Source organism: Dasypus novemcinctus, chromosome 9 (genome assembly GCF_030445035.2).
Source record: "Dasypus novemcinctus isolate mDasNov1 chromosome 9, mDasNov1.1.hap2, whole genome shotgun sequence".
Lineage (NCBI taxonomy): Eukaryota > Metazoa > Chordata > Mammalia > Cingulata > Dasypodidae > Dasypus > Dasypus novemcinctus.
Window position 1 is genome coordinate 24686307 of NC_080681.1, and position 26311 is coordinate 24712617.

Here is a 26311-nt window from a genome sequence, read left to right on the forward strand (position 1 = left end):
AATGGTTGCCTCAGTGGTCCCCTTCTCCTCCCCCTCCCTCCCCAATTCTAACTGTCCTAAACTCTTACAGGGTAGTATATATGCTTTTTATGTATTTGGCCAACAGTGGCAGCTTTACACAATTTCAAATTGTTCCTTTATTTGGTGCCTTGGAGATTCTCTTACATTCTGGGGGAATGTACCATAGTAAGATTAGGATGGATAAAAAAATATACATTTGTTTTGTAAAGCAAAGTAGTGTAACTGTGAAATAGAAAGTGAAAAAAAGAACTGCAAAGTCCTACCTTAAAAATGCAGGTATGTTTGCAGGCAGCACAATTTTATGAAGAAATATATATTTGAGAAATTTAGAAACCAATTATCTTAAAACTACTGATGTCTGCAAAACTGAAACTCTTGGAAAGGCTCTATGAAAATTTAGGAGTATATATATTCCTGTTTGAAGGACATTGATTTAAATAATATTCTTAAGAACAGTAGTACATACAATGTCCTATCAATAGAATTACCTATTTTAGGTGGTCACTGAAATAGATTTTGTTTTGGCAAAAGCAAAAGGAATTTATATCACTTCTAGGACATATAATGACAAACACAAGTCACAGGTAATAATCAATCACTATGTACACTGTTAAATTTGGTCTTTCAGTACAAGACTCCTAATCTATGAACTCCACCCTACCTCTTTAACTCTGCTGCATGCCCAAGAGAAGAAACAATGATCACAATAGTCCAAGGAGCCCCAAATTTATTACAATCCCTCCAACAACTACATCAGAGTTTTATGCTTAAAAAAAGATATCTTACATCTCAGTTGTTATAGAAATGGAAACAACTTACTTATAGAAATTACCCTTTCAATTGAAATATAAATATCAAGCAATACTACTATCATCATCTTTAAAGCACATTGAACCCAACTGTCCTAGGCCACAGAAATCACTTAAAGACAAGAATTATGATTACGGACATGGAGTAATTTTTTTCATTACACCAGTCTATACAGACTAATTCAAAACTCTGTGAATTTATTATAATTTTATCTCTTGGATCTACAGCTGGACTATGTTTTAATCCTTATCAGATAAAGTCCAAGACAGACTCATTTTAACGAATGCCTCACTATATTATAGTATGTATATTCAGCTGATACATCAAAAACCAGTTTTCATTTGAGTCACAACCTCAACTGTATACAGGGGTCACGAAGCAATCTAAGGGCAGAAGCAAGCTGAGTTTAAGATGGCAGAGAGTAATAAAATGCACATTTCATTCTAAAGGAACTCAGTTTTTAATACCATAATCCAAACAAAAACGTATCTGGGTACTGAATGTGGTAAAATCTATTAAGATTTTAAATTTGGCAACTCATTTTAATTGTTTGGTTTTAAAACCTACTCAATAAATTCAAATTCAGAAGTGTTTAGCAAGTGCCCAGTAGGTAAAACATATACATAATAAGCATGAGACAATGCTTTTAAATATTACTGTTGGGAAGCATCTGTGGCTCAAGCAATTGAACTCCCATTTACCATATGGAGGACCCAGGTTCGATCCCTGGGACATCTGGTAAAATTAAATTAGATTAAATTAAAATAAAACAAATAAAATTTAAAAATATTGTTGGCATAGCAAGTACTTCTGCATAAAATTGTCTCCTATTTTAGATGAGATTTCATCAAGTGATTAGCACAATAAACAAATTATACATCACAGCTACAACCTTATCTTTTACGACATAAAAAAGGAAAGTACACTTACTTCGGGTGAAAAGAATATTTTATTTCAATACTTTACTATTGAAATCAGCTATCGTACATATCTACCAACACTTACATATCATTGTCCCTTTCAGGAGATATTCAGAGAGGTTAATTTGATGAAGCACTCTCAGCAAACCTAGATGACTCTGTACTTCATCACCAAATTTAAGTCAGGTCCTTTAATACATTACTTCTTATTTATTGTATTTAGTATTAATGAAATGAATTAGTGCAATACATTAGTGAGGTATTATTTAAAAGGTAAACGCCCTACACATTTGGATTTGTCATCCCAATTCCTTGGCATTCTATAATATATGTGTCTTTAGAGGAATCTTCTTCATCTTCTGATTTTTTCACAGTAAATTTAGCCTGCAACCAGAAGAGTATTTAATAGATAAGTAACATGAAGAGAGTTAGAGGGAAGAGACCATAATTCCTGCTTAAGGAAGAAGGCAGATAATAAACCCAATTTACTGAACAAGCTACATATACACAAAGATCAAATGATTGAGAGAAATTCAGTGGTGTACAGATAAAATATCTGGACACCACTCCATACCCAAAGAGTCAGAACCCTCAGGAGTATGGCCTGAACACATGTTAATTTTAAAAACTCAACTGTTCATTGTAATGTACCGCCACTCTCTAGCCTCTAAAAATTTTCTTAAAAATGGAACTGAAATATTTATACTTCTTTTACCTAATCAAGTACAAATTACCTTTTAATTTCTCTGAAATGTTTCTTGCCAATTTAATTCCCAAATAAACTATTAAAAAAGATCTAGTTCCAAGAAGGAAAGGGGAGGGGGCATTGATTAATATCTTCTTTCTTCCTTAGGAGACTTAAAATTATATTTTTCACTTGTTAACTCATTGAAGTTTGGCTTTGAAATATTTTATCCCTATAACTGTATTTTGGAAACATGATTTTTAAAAAGCAAATGTATTCATTTTAACAAGACTGAATTAAATCAAAACAACCTGAGTAGATTGAATGAGCTATGGCAAAAAGACTTCAAGTATTCAGTTTCAGTATTATGTGGCAGTGTACTGACACACAGTGGACATTTGAAATTCTTCTTGAATGAAGAAAACAATGAATTCTGAGCTAGATAGCCAAATTATTTATATAGTTTATATTTATTTCTCAAATTTCAAGCATTATTTAAACATGAAACAAATTTATAAGCTATATATAAACCAACCTAAAACTACAAAAGTTTCTAATTGAAATGAGCCTTAAGGGACTACCTAGATCAAATATCTGATTTTCCACAGGAATTATCTGCAGTGAGGCACAGAAAGATGAAGCACCTTATCCCAAATAACCTAGTTATACAACAAACCTGAACAAGAAAGTACAGCTGCTAATTTCCAACTCACAGTGCTTTGCACTATATACACTTCAAATAACATGAATATTAAATGCAAGGTACAGCATAAAGACTATGAATAAAACTTGGTCTCTCCTATATAGGACAGCACAAGCTACAAGGAAAACAAATGAGTAATAGTTACAAAAACCATGATAAGTAGAATAATAAAAAAGGAAAGTGGAGTTAACTATCTCTTGCTAATCAAATGTAATTTGCTTCAAATAGCCTTTTCCTACAATTTAAACAAACTCATCTATGTTTTCTAATAACAAAAAAAAAGATAGTATATGTTATTAAACCAACTGTTAGGAGAAATGCAATAGTTGCTTTTTTCTTCGTACATTCTGCATGTTTAATTTTTTTTTCTTTTACTAGTACCCATTATTTCTGTAATTTAAAAAATATTTGAAGCACCTTCCCTTGAAAAATGTTACACTATAAATGTTCTATTACATTGCAAAATTAGCTTACAAAATTATATTAAAAAGACAATAGTAAAATGGAAATATGATTCCTGTTACTGAAAAAGGCAAGAAATGAAGCTGTATGCATTAACTGTAAAGAATGGAAAAAGAAAATTTCAAGAGGAAAGAAACATATGCAAATATTAGCAATGGTTTTACTGGCAAGGGGGACTTCTGGGTAGATATTTTTCCTCAATTTTTCCTATTTTTAATAAAGAAATTTATATTCGTTTCATGATGAAAATCTATATACCAACCATTTTAAATTAAGAATCTCATAGAAAAGGTATCAGTATGAGCTCAATGTTAAATCCTCTTGCACTAAAAATTGTAAATCGACTAAGTTATGAAAATTGTAAATCTACTTCTCTAAGAGAGGACTAGAGAATGTTAGAATTTCAAATATTCTTTGTACTCTACATCAAGATAATTGGAAGAAATTAAAGCACTTTAAACTTCATGTAAGTATTTAAGTTTATAAACAAAAAGAATTCCTTGTGATTTGACTTCATAATTCCTATCAAAAAATCTTTTACTTATTCTGTAAGGCAGTACTGCGCAGTGATTAGAGCATGGTCTTTTACATATGCCTTCCTGGATTTGCTCAAACCCAGTCTCTGATACTAAGAGATTATGAAGCCTTGAGCAATTTACTTAATCACCCTGCTTCTGTGGACTCATCAACAGTCACCTACAATGGTTATGCTGAGCTTTTAATAAAATAATCCAGGTAAACTGCATTAGCCAAAATGCCTGCCACATAAGAACTGACAGCAATTATTACTGTTACGTTTTCTATACTTAAATTTTGACCTAAAGTTGGCTACCATAAAAATCAACTATTCTTTATGATAGAATACTTACCTTTGCTAGCTGTTCAGCAAAATGTATAGCTGTTTGTGTATGTAGCGTAACTGGTCCTGTTTTTATTCTGGAAACACCATTGGCTAATGCCATGAAAATGATCAGCTGTATAAAATAGGAACCACAAAGAAAAAATCTCACACATTTAGTAATATTAGAGTTTATAACTATTGCTGGTCATAATGAAAATATTACTAGAAAGCAAAATATCTAAAAAAAATAAGTTCTATTCCTTTAAGTTTCTAGAAACTCTGAGATGTCAGAAAACCCAGGCTGTGGTGTGGTAAAGAAATGCTTAGTAGCAGTTTTAAATCTACGTTTTAAAAAAATGTTTAAGAATAAAAAATGGAGTTGAAAGTTAACAGATTTAATCAGACCAGCTATCTCTATAAGTGGTATATGATAGGATGTTTCCTTCTCTCTCTAAAAGTATAGCATTTTAACAGTTAAATGAGTAGAGAAATACAAAATTATTGGGAGAACAGAATAGACCAGGGCAGGAAGAGACTAGAAATAAGCAAAACTGTCATAAGAGACTAGTCAAAAAATCTTGAGGTATTCATTTCTAACTGTAGACTCAGATTATATGAGATTAAGGAGAGAAAAGTATGGTAGAAAGGAAAACCTATCAACAGTGGACCTTAAATAAGACAGGTCTTATTTGAAAATATTCAATATCATTTCAATATCATTCAATGTTACTGGATGTGTTACATTTGCAATGTCTGACACTCAAGTAGAGATGTTCAGTTGGCATGTGGATATATGAATATATGGTTCAGGGGAAAGGTTTGGGCTGGTAGTATAAATTTAGGATTTGTTATCATACACAATTAAGTCATATTATTTTAGTTTCCTATGCTGTTTAAGTAAAAACCATGAAATGGGTCTGGTTAAACAATGGGATTTATTTGCTCATGGTTTTGAGGCCAGGAAAACGTCCAAATAAAGGCATCATCAAGGAGATGCTTTCCCCCCAAAGACTGTGGCTTTCTAGGGCTGGCAGCTGGTGATTTTTGGTTCCTGTCACATGGCGAGGCACATGGCAGCATCTTGTGATCTCTTCCTTTTCTTTCAGGTTCCATTTCAGCTTCTTGGTTCCTATAGTTTCCTCTGTCTGATTTTATTCTCTTATAAAGGGCCCCAATATTAGGATTAAAACTGATCCTGACCGAGGTGGGCCACCCCTAACTAAAGTAACCTCATCAAAAGGTCCTACTTAAAATGGGTTTACACCCATAGGAATGGATTAAAGAAATATCAAGAGAATAAAGCAACTTTATACTCTGATTCATAAAAATGTGACTACACGGGAGAAAGGCAAATGCTCTTTAACTTCCAACTCTCCACAGGGGTCAATAACTTACCTGTTACAATAATCTAGAAACAATTACTAAGTTGTCTGAAGAAAAAAGACTTGCATAAAACCAATGAACTATTATGGAGGACAGGAATCCAGTTTAGGCCTTATTAGAGGCATCTTCTAATGCTCACTATGGCCAGGATTGAAGGGCAGTACAGTATACAATTTGTCTAAAACTCTTAAAAAATAACTTAAATCTCACTGTTTCTCTGTTTGGAGTGGGTGGTCATTCACCAGAGATAACTGGAAAAAAGTCTTCTCATTGGGTAGTCTGTGCTTTAGACTGAGTTTGTGCAGATTAAAAGTACAGCATCCCTTTCTCCTCCACAATCAAGCTCCCCTCGTATCTTGAATAAATAAAGGTTCTCGTGATTCTGAAGACTTAATAACATTACCAATATAATTACTGAAATCCTTGTAAGTAGTCTCAGTGGATATTTGTCATTTCTTTAATTGGGGTTCTCTGTCCAGCCCACTTTGGTATCTTTTAAAACTTGTTTATCCTTGGATCATTGTTCTTCCTTCTCCATATGCTCTCCTTGGGACATCTCATTGATTATCATGTTTTTCCATTATCTATTTGCCATTGACTATAAAATTTGTATTTTCTGCCGGAACTCCAGATAGGTTATTTTTCAGCAGCCTGGTAGTTAACTCCTAGCTGTCCCTGACTTGGGAATTTTCTTAGCCTTGAACTTATCATAACTGTCACGTTATAGTTTCCACTGTATTCCTATGCCTAGTACATTAGCTTGTATGAGATATGGGGAACAATAAATAATCGCCTAAGGAAGCATAAATAAATATACAATCTCAACATGGGATATAAGAAAAAGGGAAAACAATGCTAGGGGAATGTTATAAGGTCTAGACTGGTCTGTAGAGTAGTGAGACTTCCATGAGCAAGTGATCTTTAGGTTGAGATCTGAAGGATGAATAGAACACATCCACATAGATGCCTGACAAGCATCAACAACTCAGTGTTGTCCTTTGGGACCACATATTTTATGACTTCTTTTATATGAAATGTCCAGAATAGACATAAAGAAGTTTACTTTTTACCTTAATTCTATCTTATTTGTCATATAACCTATTAACAAATTCCTGGTTTTAGGATGCTGTCATCTTTGAGGGGGAATTATTCTGTCTACCACAGGGAAAACTATCTGTGAATGGTATGGGTTTTTTGGGAGGGATGTTGAAAATGTTCTAAAATTGATTGTGGTGATTGATCCACAACTCTGAAGATATACCAAAAACCATTAAATGGGTGAATTGTATGGTATGTGAATTAAATCTTAATGTTATATATAAAGTGGTTATATATAACACTCAAAAAAAAAAAAAAAACCACCGAGGAGACTGAGAAAGCATGGCCAGTGAGACAGGAAGAGAACAGTGTTTCAGAAACCAAGCAAAGAAAACATTTCAAGACGAAATGAGTGATCAACTACACTAAGTGCTGTAGAAAGGTCAAGTATGATGAGACTTAAATTTGAGGAAGTATTCCAGAAAGATACTTAAAAACAATGATTGACCTAGGATTTGCTAATTAGTACCTGAAAGTCAATGATTAAAATTTATACTCAACAACTCAACAACAAAAACACAAACAAGTGAATGAAAAAATTGGCAAATGGACTTCCAATCAAATTAGATGATGGCATAAGACACTCCAAGGTTCCATTCTGCACAGAACTTTTGAACAACTAGCAAAAACTGGCAAATCATCTTCCTCGAAATTCTGATTTAAATTACTGTGTGAACGTCAAATCAAGAAAGGCAGCTTTAAAAAAAAAAAGGTAGAAGTGGGAGCAGATGTAGCTCAGTGGTTGAGCACCTGCCTCCTAGCATAAGGTCCTAGGTTCAATTTTTGGTACTTCCTTAAAAAAAAAAAAGGAAAAAGTAGAAGAAGCTCATGGTATCCTTGCTGGCCATTCCCCATGTTCTAGTTGGCATGGTGTGGAGACAAGTGTGCGCTCCCACTGTGGGTCCTTGGTCCTATTTCAGAAGGAGCAGAGTAACACCTATATACATACTTGGGTGCCTGTATGTTGATGCCAAGATACAAATCTATCAGGTGACAGCCAGAAAGCCTGAATTAGGATATTCTTCAGATCATTCTCCCAGAACATGTCCTGCATACAAAAGCGACTTATAGACAGGAAAAGCAGTTTAAGAAACAAAGTGCAGCCTGCCCAAGAATGACACCACACACACAGAGAGCTGACACAACAAGATGATGCAACAAAAAGAAACACAGATTCCCAGTGCCGCTGATAAGGACAGAAGCGGTCACAGAAGAACACAGCAAACAGAGAGAGCAGACAACTGGGGGGGGGGGGAGAAGAAATAAAATAAATCTTTAAAAAAAAAAAAAGAAACAATTAAGGGGAAGCAGACTTGGCCCAATGGACAGGGCGTCCGCCTACCACATGGGAGGTCCACGGTTCAAACCCCTGGGCCTCCTTGACCTGTGTGGAGCTGGCCCACATACAGTGCTGATGCGCACAAGGAGTGCCCTGCCACGTAGGGGTGTCCCTGTGTAGGGGAGCCCCACGCGCAAGGAGTGCGCCCCGTAAGGAGAGCCGCCCAGCGCGAAAGAAAAGTGCAGCCTGCCTAGGAATGGTGCTGCACCCAAGGAGAGCTGACACAGCAAGATGACACAACAAAAAGAAACACAGATTCCCATGCCACTGATAAGGATAGAAGCGGTCACAGAAGAACACACAGAAATCAGACAATTGGGGGGGGGGGGAAGGGGAGAGAAATAAATAAAAAATAAATCTTTAAAAAAAAAATCACTTACAGATTAAAAAAAAAAGAGAAACAATTAAGGCAAAGCAGTCTGGGACAAAGGATTACCTGCTTTATAAATCATACAACAGCACCTGGAGCAGGAGAAAGTCTATACCATAGGGAGTAAAAGGTGTGTTCAAATTCTTCTAAACAGGAACTCCGAAAGCCAAGAACAAACACAAGTCCTGGATAAGATGTAGAGGACTCTGCACTTCACATTCACCTCAGGCTGAACTTAATATTAATAGGAGGGCTAAATTCTGAAGAAGAGCAACAGCAATGCAAAGGCTGCAAAGATAGTAAAAGGTGGTTCTTGTATTGGTTTGCTTCTTTCTATTAGCTCCTGGCATTCAAGGTAAACTCTGATTTAACCCTGGATACAAACTTAAAGAACAGACAGCTCAGGGACTAAATCCCAAAGTTAACACTTTAAAATATTAATATGTATTGTACACAGCAAAAGATTACAATATTAAAGACCTAAACAATCCTCAAAACCAATTAGATCTGAAAGGCATATATAGAACACCTCACCCAATAGCAGAATACATCCTTTTTCCTAGTACACATCAATCATTCTCCAGGATAGACTATAGGTTAGATCATAAGACAAGTTGCAATAAATCCAGAGATAATGAAATCATACAATGTATCTTCTCTGACTGACCACAATGGAATGAAGCTAGGAACAGCAGAAGATCTAGAAAATCCACAAATATGTGGAAAGTAAACAACATACATATTTTTCAAAAACCAAGGGGTCAAAGAAGAAATAATAAGAGAAATTAGCAAATATCTTGAGACAAATGAAAATGAAAACATGGCATACCAAAAATTTATGGGATGCAGCAAAGGCAGTGAATGCTGAGAGGAAAGTTTACACCTCTAACATTAAAAAACAAGAAAGATATCAAATCAGAGACCTCACACCTAGAAAAAGAAGAACAAATGCAACCCAAAGGAAGCAGAAGGAAAAAAATAATGAAGATTAGAAAGGAGATAAATGAGATAAAGAATAATTATTAAAAAAAACAAAATCAACAAAACCAGAAGTTGGTGCTTTGAAAAGATTAATAAAATTGACAAACCTTTAGACAGAATGGCAAAGAAAACAAGAGAGTGGATATGAATAACTAAAATCAGAAATGGTAAGAGACCTTATACCAACATCAACGGAATAAAAAGGACTATAAAAAGATACAGTGAACACTGGTATGCCAACAAATTAGATAATCTAGATGAAATGGACAAATTCCTAGAAACATGCAAACTACTTAGAGTGACTCAAGAAGAAATAAGTCTCAACAAACTAACAACAAGAGATTGAGCTAGTAATAAGAAAACCTCCCAACACAGAAAAGCCCACGACCAGATGCCTTCACTGGTGAAGTTTAACAAACATTCCAAGAAGAATTAGCACCAATCCTGCTCAAACACTACTAAAAAATTAAAAAAGAAGGAATACTTTCTACCTCATTCTATGATGCCAACATCACATGCTAATACCAAAACCAAATGAGGATACCACAAAAAAAGAAAATTATAGACTAATATGCCTTATAGACTAATATGCCTTATGAATATAGATGGAAAAGTCCCCAAACAGTGAACTGTAATATAAACTTCGGACTATAGTTAATAGTATAATTACATTATTGTTTCATCGATTGTAACCTGTAAGTGTAACACTAATGTATAGTGTTAATATAGTGAAAACTGTGTAGGGGGGTTACATAAGAACTCCATTTTCGGCATGATTTTTCTGTAAAGCTACAACTTCTCCAATTAAAAAAAAAATGAGCAAAGGGCTTGAATAGGTATTTCTCCAAGAAAGATATTCAAAGAGCCATTAAGTTCCGTATCAGTAGCCATCAGAGAAATGCAAACGACAATGAGATACCACTTTACACCCACAAGGATGGCTACTATTTTTAAAAAATGAAAAAATAACAAGTATTGGTGAGAATGCAGAGATGTGGAACCCCTGTACATTGTTGGTGGGAATGTAAAATAGTGCCATCTCTGTGGAAAACAGTGACACTTCCTCAGAAAGTACAGAATTACATTATGACCCAGCAATCCCACCTCCAATTATATATGTAAGAGTACTGAAAGCAGGACTTGAACAGATATTTGTACAGCAATATTCCCAGCAGCATTATTCACAGTGGCCAAAACGTGGAAGCAACCCCAAGTGTCCATCAACAGATGTAGAAATAAACAAAGTGGGGTATATCCATATAATGAAATATTATTCAGTCATAAAAAGAAGTCCTGATACATACTATAGAGTGGTTTGATATTATTTATGAATTCCAAAAAAAGATATTGATCATGTTTGTAAACTGGTCTGTTCCTCTGGGCATGATACCCTTTGTATTAAATTCAAAGGTTTGACATTTACTAGATTAAATCAAGATTAGAGCTTTGATTCAACCACATCAGTAGGGTGAGACTCAGAGTTGAGTCCCTCCCCCCTTGGTGGGCTATATATATGGACACATACTCAAGACACACAGAAGATACATGGAAGAAGAGAGAGAAAACTTTGTCAGTTTTCATCCTGGGGCCTGAGGAAGTGCTAAGCCATTCACCTGATAGTTTGTGGCAAAAGAGACCAGAGTTCTGAACAGCTGAGAAGGACCAGAAAGAAACAAGTCCCCCAGCCTACAGCTGAGGTCAGGAAGAAGCTGGGCACACTGAGTCTTAAGAGGAAGAGGAAGGCTGAGTCCTCCTAGAGATTGGCAACCATTTTCTTGCTTCAACAAGTGGCAACAGACTTTGGTAAGAAAATACCTCTTATGGTACCTTGAGTTGGACTCTTTAGGGCCTTGTAACTGTAAGCTTTTACCCCAAGTAAATACCCTTTTTAGAAGTGAACAGATTGCTGGTACTTTGCAGCAGCACCCATTAGGCTGACTAATAAATACTACAATGTAGGTAGTCCTTGACGACATCACATTAAGGGAAATAAGCCAGATACAGAAAGACAGATATTGCACAATTTCACTTAAAATAAACAAATTCAGAAGCAGAAAGAAGATTACAAGTTATGGGGTGGGGGGCATAAGAAGGGCGGGGTCAGGACAACTAACAAGGAGATGATGATGGACAACAACCCTCCCAGGGAACACAGTCAGCAACTGCAAGCAAGATGGTCCTATCCATCTGTCCCATGGGATCTAAGCTCCCTCTCAAGTAGAGGTGGAGTGGGCATCACCATCCCAGAATCCTCGAGATTGAAGTATGAATGATGGACTAGAGTAGACTCATTGTTATTCTACTATAGACTTATTGTGGTTCTAGCAATGGAAGAAATTTTATCATTGATGTAGATGCAGTGGCCACCAGAGGTTCTCAGAGAAGGGAGAGGGAAAAACAGGTGTAATAAGGGGGCATTTTTGGGACTTTGGAATTGTCCTGAGTGACACTGCAATGACAGATACAGGCCATTATATATCTTGTCATAACTTACAAAATTGTGTGGAAGACAGTGTAAACTGCAATGTAAACTATAATCCACACTTAGTGGCAATGCTCCAGAATGTGTTCATTAATTTTAACAAATGTACCACACTAATTAAAGATATTGTTAATGTAGGAGGGGTAGGGAGTGGAGTATATGGGGAATCCCCTATATTTTTTATGTAACATTTATGTAATGTGTGAAACTTTAAAAAAAAGAAAGAAAGAAAAGAAAGGTAGGGTGAGGGGCTAGGAGTTATAGCATATAGCATAATGGTACAAATTTGGGGAGATGGTCAGGTTTTGGTAATGGCTGGCAGATGGCAGGACAATATTGTGAATGTTAGTAATACCATTGACTGTACATTTCAGGTGGTTAAAATGGGCAATTTCATACTGTATATATAATATTACCATAAAAAAAATTTATATTTTATCTAATTACCAAATACTGAAATCTAATAGGCTAGAAGGTTTTTTTTTAATTTGATTTTTGTTTTTTTTTAGGGGATTGAACAGAAACCTCATGTATGGGAAGCAAGTACTCAAACCACTGAGATATACATACTCTCCAGGTTTTTATCTTAAAAGTATAATTACCTGATCTTGCAGATACTCATCCATAGCACCACCATGTCTAAGATTAGCTAACAGCATTTCAGCAGCTTCAATTCCAACTTTGTCAGCATTTACTCCTAGGACAGGCAGAGAAATTTTTAAATCTAAGTTAATTACTAAGAGGCAAAAGGTATAATTAATACATGCCAGTTAGCACTGATATAACTTTCTTTTAGGGCCCTAACTCACCCAACACACCCTTATCTTTAAATACACTAGAGAAGGAAAAAGCAGGCTGCCTTGCCCTGTTTATAAAAGTAAGAATTATGAAGCCAGTTTACAACTAAGTTATGATTCTACAATCCTGTCTCATTTCAAAATTGTGATTTACATGTTATAATTAGTTTCCAGGAAATTTCATCAGAATTAAAGGATTAAAAAAAAAGTCCAGAATGTCAGATTAAACGTCATCAGATAATTATCAGATCAAATACTTTGAATTTTTTTCCTTTTAAGATTTGAGTTTTTACAAAATTATTTTAAATATTTCAGAACATTTCTCTCCAAGCACTACTCTCCCTGCTTCTCCAAACATGTTCCAAATCTTTAGTTCAACACTTGAGCATAGAAGAAGTCTGTCAGAAGTAGTGGAATATCAAATGATTCTTTTAAGCTATTCAAACTAAAGAATCTCTTTGCTATAAATGAAAATGTCTTTCAACAAATGACAATGTGGTTAGTTTTGTTTCTATTTTATAATTGGAAATTCACTTGATCATATATCGCCTTGTTAAAATTCCTTGGAAAAGGTGAAATTTCAAGTTTTTAACTCTATTTTTCCTTATGGCAATTATTATAATAAAATTATAATAAATTTACTATCTTTATAACATCCATCAGCCAGTTATTTACATGACTTGAAAAAATGGTTTAGCACATATAGCAAGTATCTTGGTTTCCTTGGTAAGCTAATTAACCACTTCCATTTCCTCATCCAAACAGAGTTGGCGATGGAGACCATAATGCCTATATTGCAAAGTTGTTATAAAAATTAGAGATAGTATTTATAAAGCATCTATCACCAAGACCAATGCCTAATGAACTGTTAATATACTTATGATTGAGCACCTACTACATGCATATTATCCTAAGTAATAGGAATTGGTGCCTTTGCTAAGTAGGTATTTAAAGGAAAAAACGGTATATTTGAAAATTAGAGGATAATTAAATATTAAACTCCGTAGTATAAACTACATGTATCAGGGAAGTGAATTTGGCTCAACAGATAGAGCATCCGCCTACCATATGGGAGGTCCAGGGTTCAAACCCAGGGCCTCTTGACCCATGTGATGAGCTGGCCCACGTGCAGTGCAGATATGCACAAGGAGTGCTGTGCCATGCAGGGGTGTCCCCGGCTTAGGGGAGTCCCATGTGCAAGGAGTGTGCCCTGTAAGGAGAGCTGCCCAGGAGTGGGGCTGCACACACAGAGAGCTGATACAGCAAGATGACGCAACAAAAAGAGACAGAGTCCCCATGCCGCTGACAAGAATATAAGTGGACACAGAAGAACACACAGCGAATGGACACAGAAAGCAGACAGCAGTGGCGGGGTGGGAGGGGGGATGAAGGGGAGAGAAATAAATGTAAAAAAAAAAAACTGTATGTATAAAGGAATTTTGAAAAGGAAAAGATCACAAGTCCTAGAATAATTTGAGAAGGCTTCATAGAGCATGAAGACAATTTTTGAAACAACTGTGAAATTGTCTCTGAATACACTTATAGAATGCACAGTATTTCTTTTTAGACTGAAGAAATAGGAAATAGAGGAAAGAACAATATACTCACTTGGGCTGACTGACTCTTGCTGGCTCCTATCCTCTGCTTTATATTTTGCATTATCTTTGCCTTCTCAAGACTGTTGTAGATATTGTGTACAATGGCTCAGGCTGATTCCTTGTTGCATCTAACACATAATTGCTATACATGAAATGTATTTTTAGATCTCTACTTCTCCAACTTCAGTATGCTTAAGTACATGGAGAGCTTATAAAAACAGAGTCCTGGAAAGTGGATGTGGCTCAACTGATAGAAAGCTTACCACATAGGAGGTCCAGGGTTCAAACCCAGGGCTTCCTGACCTGTGTGGTGAACTGTCCCACGTGCAGTGCTGATGTGCACAAGGAGTGCCGGGTCACGCAGGATATCGTAGGAGAGCCCCATGCACAAGGAATGTGCCCTGCAAGGAGAGCCACCCTGTACAAGAAAGAAAGCGCAGCCTGCCCAGGAATAGCACCGCACACATGGAGAGCTGATGCAGAGAGATGACGCAACAAAAAGAGACACAGATTCCCAGTGCTGCTAACTAGAACGCAAGCCAACACAGAAGAATACACAGTGAATGGACACAGAGAGCAGACAACGGTGGGGGCCGGAGGGGAGAGAAATAAATAAAAAATAAATCTTTAAAAAAAACAACAACACAGATTCCTGGACCACACTCCCAGAGATTCTAATTTCCTAGGTCTGAGGTAGGGCCCAAGTATTGGTATTTCTAACAAATTTCCAAATGATGCTGATATGCTACCTGTCTGCCAACTACACCTTGAATAATGCAGGTTTAGATAGAATTCATTTATGTAAGGTCAAATGGAAATGTTGATTTTACTTGCTGTCCAACTAGTATCCAAATCTACCAAAGAAGTATACTAAAATTATCTGAATTTTTTTTGTATTCATTAGTAATAATGTAGTTATACAGTCATTCTAGAGTAAGCATCTTTTAAAGATACCACAAAGTAGGAGTAAGACAATCAACTGTCACAGGAACTCAGAAATTTGAGGAAAAAACCTTGACTGGTAAAAGTTACTTTAAATATTAACAAACAGATGCATACACATATATCCCCACCCTAACATGCCAAATCATACAAAACAAACTAATTTTCCTTTCACAGAAATAATCTATTCAATATTTTGAAATCACCAATGTAATAAGTGAGGCAGGAGAAATTAATAGACACAAAACCATGGGGTGAAAGTTATATGAGTTCAGGATATTCACATGGTCTCAAAGTAGTATCCCACTTATTACTTACAAAAAGAAAAGGTAATTAATTACCATTATAGCAGAGAGATCTGGAGGAGAGACCACCTTAATCAAGTGATCACACTAAACATAACCAATTAAGAACAAATTGACATTATGTGCCCCTGACGTGATGCAGCAGAATGCACACAAAATCACCTATGCAATATTCTTACTAAAAATGTTTGAAATGAATATATCTAAACATGAGACAATCAGACAAACCCAAATTGTAAGAAATTCTATGAGAAAACTGGCTTGGAGTCTTCAAAACATCAATGTCATGAAAGGAAAATAAAAGGTGAAAGGACTGTTCTGTATTAAATAAACAGAGGTGACAACAAAATTGCACTGTATTATCCAAGTAGATCCTATATTAAAAAACATTATTTTAAATGCCACATTAGAGCACTCTAAATAATATCTGGGAGACATATGTGTATGTCTGAATATGTATGCTGCCATGTCTGAATATAATATATAATACAGATCCACTGTGTATTATCATGGTATTTTGATTATGCACGCATTGTTCTTTGGCGATACATGCTGAAACACTACGGTGGGAAGGATGACATCTGCAAATTAAATCGAAATGGTTCAGAAATACACTATGCACATCATGTAGCTAAATATTCACTACTGGTGAATCTAGGAGAAGGGAATATGAATGTTCAGTGTACTATTCTTTCAACTTTGCATAGTGTAAAATTTTCAAAGTATAAAGTTGAGGGGAAGTCTGGAAGTTTAAATGACTCTAAAACAAAAATCAATTAACTATACCATTTTAACTTGCTATCACAGTATAAAATGACAGATAGGAAAAAAATTTTACAGTGGCAAGTCAGATACCCTTCATTCATCTATACCTCGTTTCCCAAGTGATGATCCAGCAAACAAACAGCCAGTCGATGTTTCAGCAATAATGCTAACAAAAAAACAAAAAAGTATTACTACATATAATATATTCCAAAATTACAAGCAAATAAGACATAGAAAAACAGTGATTATTAAACAGGTAGAAATATTTCTAGCCAGTACATAGCAAAAGTAAAATTCTTCATACAGAGTGGCACAATTAACATTCTCCATCAGCCTTAATTAAGTCAGTAATATCTTTCAGCACTTCTGACACGGAGAAGTCACACCAGTCTTCTCACAGTGGATATCTCACAGTCTACTCACAGCAAAGGAACAGCCCAGAATTTATCATGTCACCAGCACTAAGTAGCACTGTTCTACAGGCAAACAGTACTACAGTAAGACCTTAAATGAAAAGGTCTTTATGGAGGAGCTTTTGGTTTTGTCCTAGTTTTAAACATCAACACATGTAGAACAAGCATTTACATTAAATTCTTTAAGACACACAATAAGAAGCTTTAAAATTTAAATATCCAGTAGGACACTTTTATACTTCAAAGCATCAATTTAAGAATTTTGTGTGTAGAGTGGATGTAGCTCAGTGGCTGAGCATCTGCTTTGCATGTACGAGGTCCCAGGTTCAATCCCCAATACCTTCCTTAAAAAAAATAATAATAATTTTTAAGAACTTAGATCAGTAATTCCTAATTAGATGACTATGACAGTTATATTCTCTTTTCTAAACAGATCCTTGCCATATTTAATATTTTGTGAACTGATTTCATATTTGAGTTACATAAAAGCAACTGGAGATATTTCCCTTAGGATCAGTTTCAATACTAACTTAAACATTTAAGTTAAGCTGATAACTCAATCAGCTTAAACATTTAAGTTCAGTATATTAAATAAGAGGCTCTTACAATGTAATAAGGGCAAAGCATCCTCAGAAAAATCACCTTAATTCATCACACTGCTGTTTTAGAGAAGAATGTCCTTAAAAATATGTCCTCTTAAAAATATGTCTTCCTTTAAATAAAATAATTATTTCAGAGGTCTCAAGTAATGTCTAGGAAAAAGTTGATATACTGACTTACATTATTCCATTTCCATTGCCAAAGGCTTGGTCTTTAGGTTCCTGAATAGGTTGGATGTTAACATACAGATCCCTAATCTCCTTTCTGATGCATCTTACTGCTGCTGCTGCCATATCTTTTGCTACCTATTTTGGCAAGATGGAAAACAAAGTAATATAAATTAATGAAAAATTATTTTGACAATTATTTTCAAGTCTTCAAAGACACATAAAATAATAACTTTTATACACTTTCTTATATACTTATATACTTTTATAAATATTGATTTTCAAGAATATAGAGAGAGCATTGATGTTCAAGAAAAATTTTATGAAAAGATGAAAAGCCAAATTCTTTCAATAATTTCAAAATTTAGAAGACATACTGCTCATCAAGACATACATACAACTTCAACTTACTTTAAATGGTAGAACACCTGCAACAAAAGCTCTTCCATATATCTTAGTCACAGAACCACGGTCAATTAAATTTATTGGGTTCAACTGCTTAACTGGTGACATTCGGACAATTACTTCACCACCTCCTTTTGGATAGTAGCCCCTGTGAAAAGTATGGCAAATACATAAACTGAGATGATCGATATTTCCAATTTAAAAACATTATTAATTGATGTCCGAATATAAATTCTTGGAAAGTTCTAAATATTTTAAAACTGCAGTGTTCAATATGGTAACCTCAAGCTACATATGACTAAGTTAAAATTATTTAAAATTAAAAATTCACTTCCTCGGTTACATAAGCTACATTTCAAATGCTCAATAGTAACATATGGCTACTGAACAGTGAAGATAAAGAATATTTTCTTCATTACACAATATTCTACTTGACTACACTGTTTTAGAATATAAGCTCTGTGAAAGCAGGAACTTTGACTTGCTCTCTGCTATATTCTCAGGGCTCAATAAACATTTACATCCAAATAAAACTTTAATTCAAATATTTAGTGTCAGTTATTCAACAGAAAATACTAAGAACACAGAGATGAGAATGATACTCCTACCCTCAAGTAGTGCACATCTAGTAGGGAGTGAGCTCCACAAACCATCTGCTAGAATAAAAGTCAGGCTATAAGGGAGATTATAATAGAGGCATAAATATGAATTCAACCGAGACGTACTCACAGAAGGGTCAGCCAAGAAGTTACAAGTTTCATTTTGAAAAAAATATTATAGGATTTCCCATTTTTAGAGGAGCACAGGAGGAAGAACAAGAACAAAGATATGAAAGTCTTAAACACACAAAGGGTATGTTTAAGGAATATCAAGAAATCCTTTAATTAGAATATATATGTTGAAAGGAAGAGAGGGAGAATGAAACTAGAAAGGGAAACTGGCGCAAGACTGCAAAGCACTCAAATGTCATGCCAAGAAATCTGGCCTGTTATTACATGACAGAATGGAAGCCCTAAAGAAAAATAAACTCAATGTACAATGCGTTTCTTAGGAAAATAATACCGAGATGCCATTGAGGAAGGCTAGAAGAGAGGCAAACTTCTTCCCTTCCATGACCCCCCAGTACTTAGTTATCTGCACAAAATAAGCATTCAATCTGTACTGGGGCACACATACCACTAGATTTAAAGGAACCTCAGTGTGGAAATTCCCGAGAAATATTTTTCCCAAGAAGCAAATGAATAACATACATAACTGCTTTTGAGTCCCAACACCCCTGCTGCTTATTATTTTTAAGCCACAAAATAAAATTATTTCTTACAATAAACAAAATATATAGAGTGGGTTCCAGACTGACAGTTCTCTCAGGCCTTCCTAATTATTCCACTATTTTCAGCACAAGTAATATGTAACATGTTAACAAGGAACATGGACCGAAAGGGATAAGAAATAAGCAACTTACCTCATTTTAATGTCACAATTAAATTTGATACCAAATTTTTCAACGATTGGCTTGAAAACCTGAAAAAACAATTCACTGTTACTTTAATCACCAATGTTCACTGGCCTGACAAGTACAATCATAACATCTACGTTTATTTAGTGAAGTGTTCTGAACTGAACTAGGCATCAGGCAGTACATCAACAGTGATAGAAAAAGAATCTAAGCTAGTTCCACTTTTTCAAATAACAAAAAGTATAATACTTCATCAGGGCTGTACAAGTCTAAGGGAAAAAATATATCAGAACTCAGATACTTGATCCCAGTGTTTTGTTTTGTTTTTTATTACTTCAGAAGCCAATATTTCCTAACCCTTGCCAATAAAGTACATCATAAGAAATTAGGTGTTGGTGAAAAGCATTTCATCCTGTTGTCACAATTTTTTTATACAGTTGAATTCTTACTGCATATATAGTGTTTTAACCTAATTTTCTCCATTTAACATTATTTTATCATATGGGTTTTCCTAGTTTCATGAAGTTGTTCCTAAACAACAATACTTTAACAACTGCATGGCATTCTGTCATTCTTTACCTAGCCATTTCCCAAGTTTTCACTGTTATATAACACTCTGTTCAAATAAATTCATTTCACATTTACTTTTTACTCTAATATATATATATATATATATTTTACAGGGTAGTTTCCTTGAAGTGGAAACAGTAGGTGAAAAGATATAAACTTTAGTCTCATTCTACATTCCATAACTGACTTAAAAAGATTACACTACCTTTTGGTAATTTACGTAATTACTACAATTGCGATTTTGAAAGAATTCACTATGAACAATGTTCTGAGATACAAAACCTAAACATAATCCCCTATCCTCTCCAGGAACAGACTGGACACCAAAAGGAAATAAAACAGGAATATACACAAAAATACTCAGAATAGATTTAAATAGAGAAAGAAGATTCAGAAGAACATATATCATTTTAGTTTGTCAACAAAACAAAAAATCCTCACCATCACTGTGTAATCAATCTGTGGTGCCATTTCAGCATTAGTTCCACCTTTCAAACGAAGTTCTGATGGAGAAGCAGCAAAAAGAGCACAGGGCATTGAGACCTGCATCAAGAGGCACACACTCCTAAGGAAAAGGCAGAACAGGTTTAGCTGTATTTTTGTATCTGTTCTCAGGTAGCATATCAAGAAAGCAACAATTCTACACATCTCCACCAGCTAAAGTATACACAACTGAGAAGGCAGGTCCATACCTTAACTTTGAAGTTTAAAAACACTTCAGTATCTGAATGATAAACTCCTAAATCTCAAAGAAACACAGTATTGCACAGTAGAAAGAAATGGCTCCAAATAACAGGAAAACTTGGGTTTGAATCCCAGCCTAACATTTCTGACCTTTTTCTTCAAATTACAAAATTTTAAAAATAAATAAAGTATCAAATCAAATCAAGCCTTCTTCGAAATGTTTTTAAAAAGGTTCTTCTACATAACAGTTTGTGAAAATGCATTCAAAACAGTAAAGGTCTAGAAATATTCAACTGATTATATATATTTGAGTCTCTATTGTGGCTAAAGCATAGTTCCAATCCTCGTGGACTTCATGATAAAATAGAAGACACCATTTTAGATAATATTTTATAAGAACTAACAGCTTAATATTTCACATGGAAAAAGGCTTCCTTTACTTGTCTCTCTGGGCCTTATAAACAAATAACATGAAAAAATGATACCAAAAAAATTGATCTTTTGGGAAGCAGACATGGCTCAACTGATAGAGCAACTGCCTACCATATGGAGGGTCCAGGGTTTGATCCCCAGGGCCTCCTGACCCATGTGGTGAGCTGGCCCATGCACAGTGCTGCCGCATGCAAGGACTGCTGTGCCATGTAGGGGTGCCCCATGCGCAAGGAGTGCGCCCCATGGAGTGCGCCCCATTAGGAGAGCCACCCTGTGTGAAAAAAGTGCAGCTCGCCCAGGAGTGGCACTGCACACACAGAGAGCTGATGCAGCAAGACGACACAACAAAAAGAGACACAGTTTCCCAGTTTTGCCAGATAATGCAAGTGGACGCAGAAGAACACATAGCAAATGGACACAGCAGACAATGGGGGGGAAGGGGAGATAAATAAATAAAGTAAATCTTAAAAAAAAAAAAAAAGCAGCTAAATAACTTATGGAACTAAAAGTTCTGTCCAGGCACTTTTATCTCATCTAATTACCATTCTCAATACCTTATAATAGAACAACGTTCCTGTATTTATATTATTAACCACAATCCTCATCTACTGCCAAAATCATTGTTATATATTCCCTATATTATCATTCAGCTGTCCCCTGACACTGATCTCCCTAGATTACCCATTTCAGCCACAATCACATCCACAAATCAAGTGTTTGCTATATTCATTATAATGTGTCACCATCAAGTCTATCCATTTGGGGTGGTGGACTTGGCCCAGTGGTTAGGGCATCCATCTACCACATTGGAGGTTCGCGGTTCAAACCCCGGGCCTCCTTGACCCGTGTGCAGCTGGCCCACGTGCAGTGCTGATGCGCGCAAGGAGTGCCCTGCCACGCAGGGGTGTCCCCTGCGTAGGGGAGCCCCACTCACAAGGAGTGTGCCCCAGGGGTGTCCCCCGCGTAGGGGAGCCCCACTCGCAAGGAGTGTGCCCCATAAGGAGAGCCGCCCAGCACCAAAGAAAGTGCAGCCTAAGAATGGTGCCGCACACACGGAGAGCTGACACAAGATGACGCAGCAAAAAGAAAAACACAGATTCCCATGCCGCTGACAACAACAGAAGTGGACAAAGAACACGCAGCAAAATAGACACAGAGAGCAGGCAACTGGGGTTGGGGGAGGGGAGAGAAATAAATAAATAAATCTTTTTTAAAAAAAAAGTCTATCCATTTGACCTTATTAAACATTCTACATACATCCAGCAACTTCACTATGTCAACTATATAGATACACACACACACACACACACACACACACACACACACACACACACTTAACTGGAAAGTCTCTTATTACTAAAAATGAATTCATTAATTCAATAAATATTTGTCTCAGTAATGTCTTAGGCATAGTAAAAGAAAAATGCAGGAAATACAATCTCTGTTCTCAAGACGTTCAGTGTGGGAGCAAATGAAAGAGACTTGGAAATGTTCAGTTTACCATAAATCATAAGTTTATATATAATCACTGTACTTTTCATTGGTTATTCCCCAACATTTAAAGGATTTTTTGAAAGGATTTTAAAGGATTCATTTAAAGGATTTTCTCCTCAGTAAAGCCAGATTCTAAGAATAAAAAAAAAAAAAAAACCTTAATTTTAGAATATAAGTAATCATAAAAACAAAGGTAGACACTTTGAGAAAACCTATGGTACAGTAATCACAATTAGGGATAAAAATGCAGAACATGAATATAATGGATTTTCTTGCTAACATTCTGCTTGTTTTAATCTCCTGAACAGAGGTGAATAATCAGATTTAAACTCATTTCCCATATATTCTAGTGATTTAGAAGCCAGACCTGTTCTAATTCTAATTCTGCACCTGACTTTATGATCTTGGGTAAACATAACACCATGGGCTCAGATTTCCTAAATCAAAATTGAGGATTGGGATACACAGTTACTATTTTCTCTTTTGCAGCTGTAAAATTCTATGATTCTGTTTTAGCTAATTTCTAGACAGCTGGTTAATTGTGACTTCCTACCCTCCTTTCTTATACAGGAGAATACTCTAAATAATATTCTATATTATCCTAAAAAGATATGTCAAAATTCCTTTTTTCTCTTAGGAAAGTTCTCACTTGGCAAACTTCACCTTAGGCCTAGCAGCAGTCCTAAAGGTCTATTTACATCATAGTTCAAATCTCAATTATCACTAAACATTTTCTTAAACTAAAAAAATCTTAATCTTTTAAAACTGTTATTTCTGAAACAAACGTACCAGCATTACAGAACCATTTCTTATTTTATCAAATATCTTAGGATTTTGGTAAAGGATGCTGTTTAAAACAGCAATCAGTCAAATGCCACAGTAAAGTAATAAAAAAATTAATTGCTCTCTATATTTTGTCAATAAAAGGGGGGATATCTGAAAGATAAAAAGGTCCAATCTAATTGTTAAATATCTATTTCCCAAAGGGAAAAAAAAATCAGGATATCAAAAATATTGTAAATAGGATTATATAAGGAACTATTAAGACGACAAAAATAGACTAAAACTAGTGGACTATGGTTCATAATTAGCTGTAACAAACTAAATTTGCTAAAATGCTAAGACAATAACTACAGAGCATGAAATTTACTTTCAGATATTCAGGTTTTAAATATTAAAAAGAAAGAAATATGCTACACCATCCTACACAAATGAGAAATTCCAAATATAGTTATAGCAACAATTAAGAGCACTTAAATCCCTAAAACTTTACATACGTTGTCTCCATCACTGAAAGGTGTTTTATCTCCATTTCAAAGGGGTGGAAACTGAGTCTCAAGTAAGAGATAGAACATGGACTTGAGCCCTGGTCTCACTTCAAAGCCCATACTTAAATGAAACGTACATGACACATACCCCGCTGTCTTGGTATCAGCTGTGTGGGTTCCACCTCTGATCTTCTCTGGTGTAAAGGTGATTTCTGTTGATCCAATTTCTGCCCCCTCGAGTTGCCCATCACACAAATCCCGAATCATTTCCAGTCCAGATAAATGTTGAGGCCTTCAGGTCATAATACTGCATCAAAACGTGTGCATTCAGACTGCCTATCTCCCCACATTTTATGACAAGAAAAGTAATCACAAGAAAATAGCAATGTGTAACCTTAAGTGTCACATCTTCAGTTTCAAAGCTTCATTTTGGGTTTTGTTTTTTGCACCTAGGTGACCTGCTAATGGGCATCATTTTAAGTTTCCTTCAAGACCATTTATTTGGATATAACTATACATTAATATATTGATGTATTGTTGGAAATTAAAAGTGTGCAAAAAAGGAAAACTAGTAAAACTACCTAAGAGCCAGACGTCACACTTGCACTTGACCATTAAATCTATGGTACCTTAACACAGTTTTAATGAAACTGTGTGAAAGGGATCGCTGCCAACTGCTGTGACAGAAGGAATTAATATTCACATATATCAGTTAAATGTCTTTTAATGACTTCGAAATGGGGAGTGGATGTAGCTCAGTGGTTGAGCACCTGCCTCCCATGTACGAGGTCCTGGGTTCAATCCCTGATATCACCCAAAAAAAATAATTTCAAAATGGTTTGTGAATAAAAGACTAAGATAAGTGATCTATTAAAAGGGATTTTATAGATGGAATACACAAAAAGGAATCAGTTTGGCCTCAACCCAGTTCCTCTTCTAATATTGCATATATCTGAAGGTTATTTAGTATATGCCCAGCCTCCCAGACAGGTGTAACCAGAAGGTCAAATTGTTTCCCTCTCCACAAGTAATTCTGGTCTTATTCACAGCTACCCGTAAGTCGGAATAACACACATTTAAGGTCCTTTCCGGTTCTATGATGCTAAAATGTACTACAGCTGAGGACGAAGCGGTTAGAAAACGAGCTTTCCACAGGCCTTATGGACAATTCTAATCTATCTTCCTCTTCCACACTGATAAATTCTCTCCGGAAAAGTGGAATGCCCGATGAGGTAGACACACATTTTAAAGGGTAATTTTGTAGGAAACGGGACAACCTGAACCCCGTAGAGAATGTTTGGGCCTATTCTAAACTCACCTCTCGATGCTTTCAAGAACGTACAACCCAGGCCACCACTAACAGTCCAGACAGAAGGTCCGGAGCTAGTGCAGGAGGCCCGGGCGCCGGCCCGCGAATCCCCGGCCCGCCCCGGCCCCGCAACGCGACCCCTCCTCCTATTTCCCATCCCGGCGCCCGAGCCGCCCCCACTCACCGCAGGCCGGGGGTGCTGCGGCCGGCCCGGATCTTCTGCACCCGCAAGGGGACACCCAGAAGACAGCTCAGGGCCGTAGAAACCCGCAGGATCTGGCCGCCCTGCAAAAGGGGGGGTGGGAGAGGAAGAGGACGTGAGGCGCCGAAGCTCTCCTGCCGGCCCAGGGCTGCGGCCGCAAGCCGCCCTGCCGCGGGTGCCGCACTCACCCCTTCCAGGATCCCGCCGTCGACCTCCACCCGCGGCCCCGCCATGGGGGGCGTCCCGAAGCCCGCCCCGCGGCGACGAGGCCCCCGCCGCAGCGGGAGGAGGAAGAGACGCTGGCTTCCGCCCCGCAGCTCTGGAACCTCGGTCCTTGCCTGGGCCCGCGAGAGCCTAGAAGTAAAGAGAAGAAAGCTACCGGTCCCCAGGAATACGACTCAGCCGAAAAGCACACAACCCGACACCCGCAGTCGGCTGCGGCCGCCAGAAACCAGTGCGCTTGCGCGCTGCGGGCCGCTTGGGCTCTTAAAGAGGCCGCGCAGGCAAAGGCTGGCCCTGGAAGTCCTTCGCGGAGGCCGCTTGGCGCCCGGGGAAGTGCCCTGAATCCTGCAGGAAGCGTGGTCCTTGCAGGCTTGGTTCTTGAACACAGCAAAACCCTCAGGTTGCAGCAAGCCTCCCTTTCCACTCTAAAGGGATCTTCCTGTGGTCCTGTAGACTTGTGCAGACATTTGTTTTTATTTCTATTATCGTGAGGATCTTACAGTACTAAGAATTAGAGCAGAGATTAACTTCTTTTGTTCCACGGACCCCTTACTAAGTCCCTACTATTATTATTTAATAAATACATC

At 36.6% G+C, this 26311-nt stretch overlaps 1 protein-coding gene across 2 annotated transcripts; it reads right to left on the reverse strand.

Moving 5' to 3' along the window:
• Nucleotides 1–1761: 1761 nt before the first annotated feature.
• On the reverse strand, nt 1762–25966 carry RTCA (RNA 3'-terminal phosphate cyclase). 2 transcript variants are annotated; one of them, XM_004471683.5, is made up of 11 exons: nt 25691–25966; nt 25485–25585; nt 24140–24283; nt 20555–20678; nt 19550–19608; nt 18094–18235; nt 17696–17820; nt 16610–16668; nt 12698–12792; nt 4471–4575; nt 1762–2135 (listed from the first exon to the last, which is right to left on the reverse strand). In XM_004471683.5, exons 1-11 carry the CDS (start codon nt 25733–25735, stop codon nt 2034–2036), a joined length of 1101 nt encoding a protein of 366 aa, XP_004471740.1. In that variant the 5' UTR covers nt 25736–25966; the 3' UTR covers nt 1762–2033. The 2 variants fall into 2 exon arrangements, with proteins under 2 accessions (XP_004471740.1, XP_012385786.1); XM_012530332.3 differs by lacking the exon at nt 25691–25966 and having other exon boundaries at nt 24140–24298; nt 25485–25580.
• Nucleotides 25967–26311: the final 345 nt, after the last annotated feature.

Excerpts from the sequence above, each read along its gene's own strand:
- RTCA (XM_004471683.5), bottom strand. The coding sequence starts at position 25,735 with ATGGCGGGGCCGCGGGTGGAGGTCGACGGCGGGATCCTGGAAGGG. Across the intron at positions 16,669-17,695 it reads GGCAATGGAAATGGAATAAT|CATTATTGCTGAAACATCGA; the intron begins GTAAGTCAGTAT and ends TTTTTTTGTTAG. Across the intron at positions 4,576-12,697 it reads ATGAGTATCTGCAAGATCAG|CTGATCATTTTCATGGCATT; the intron begins GTAATTATACTT and ends TATTTTATACAG.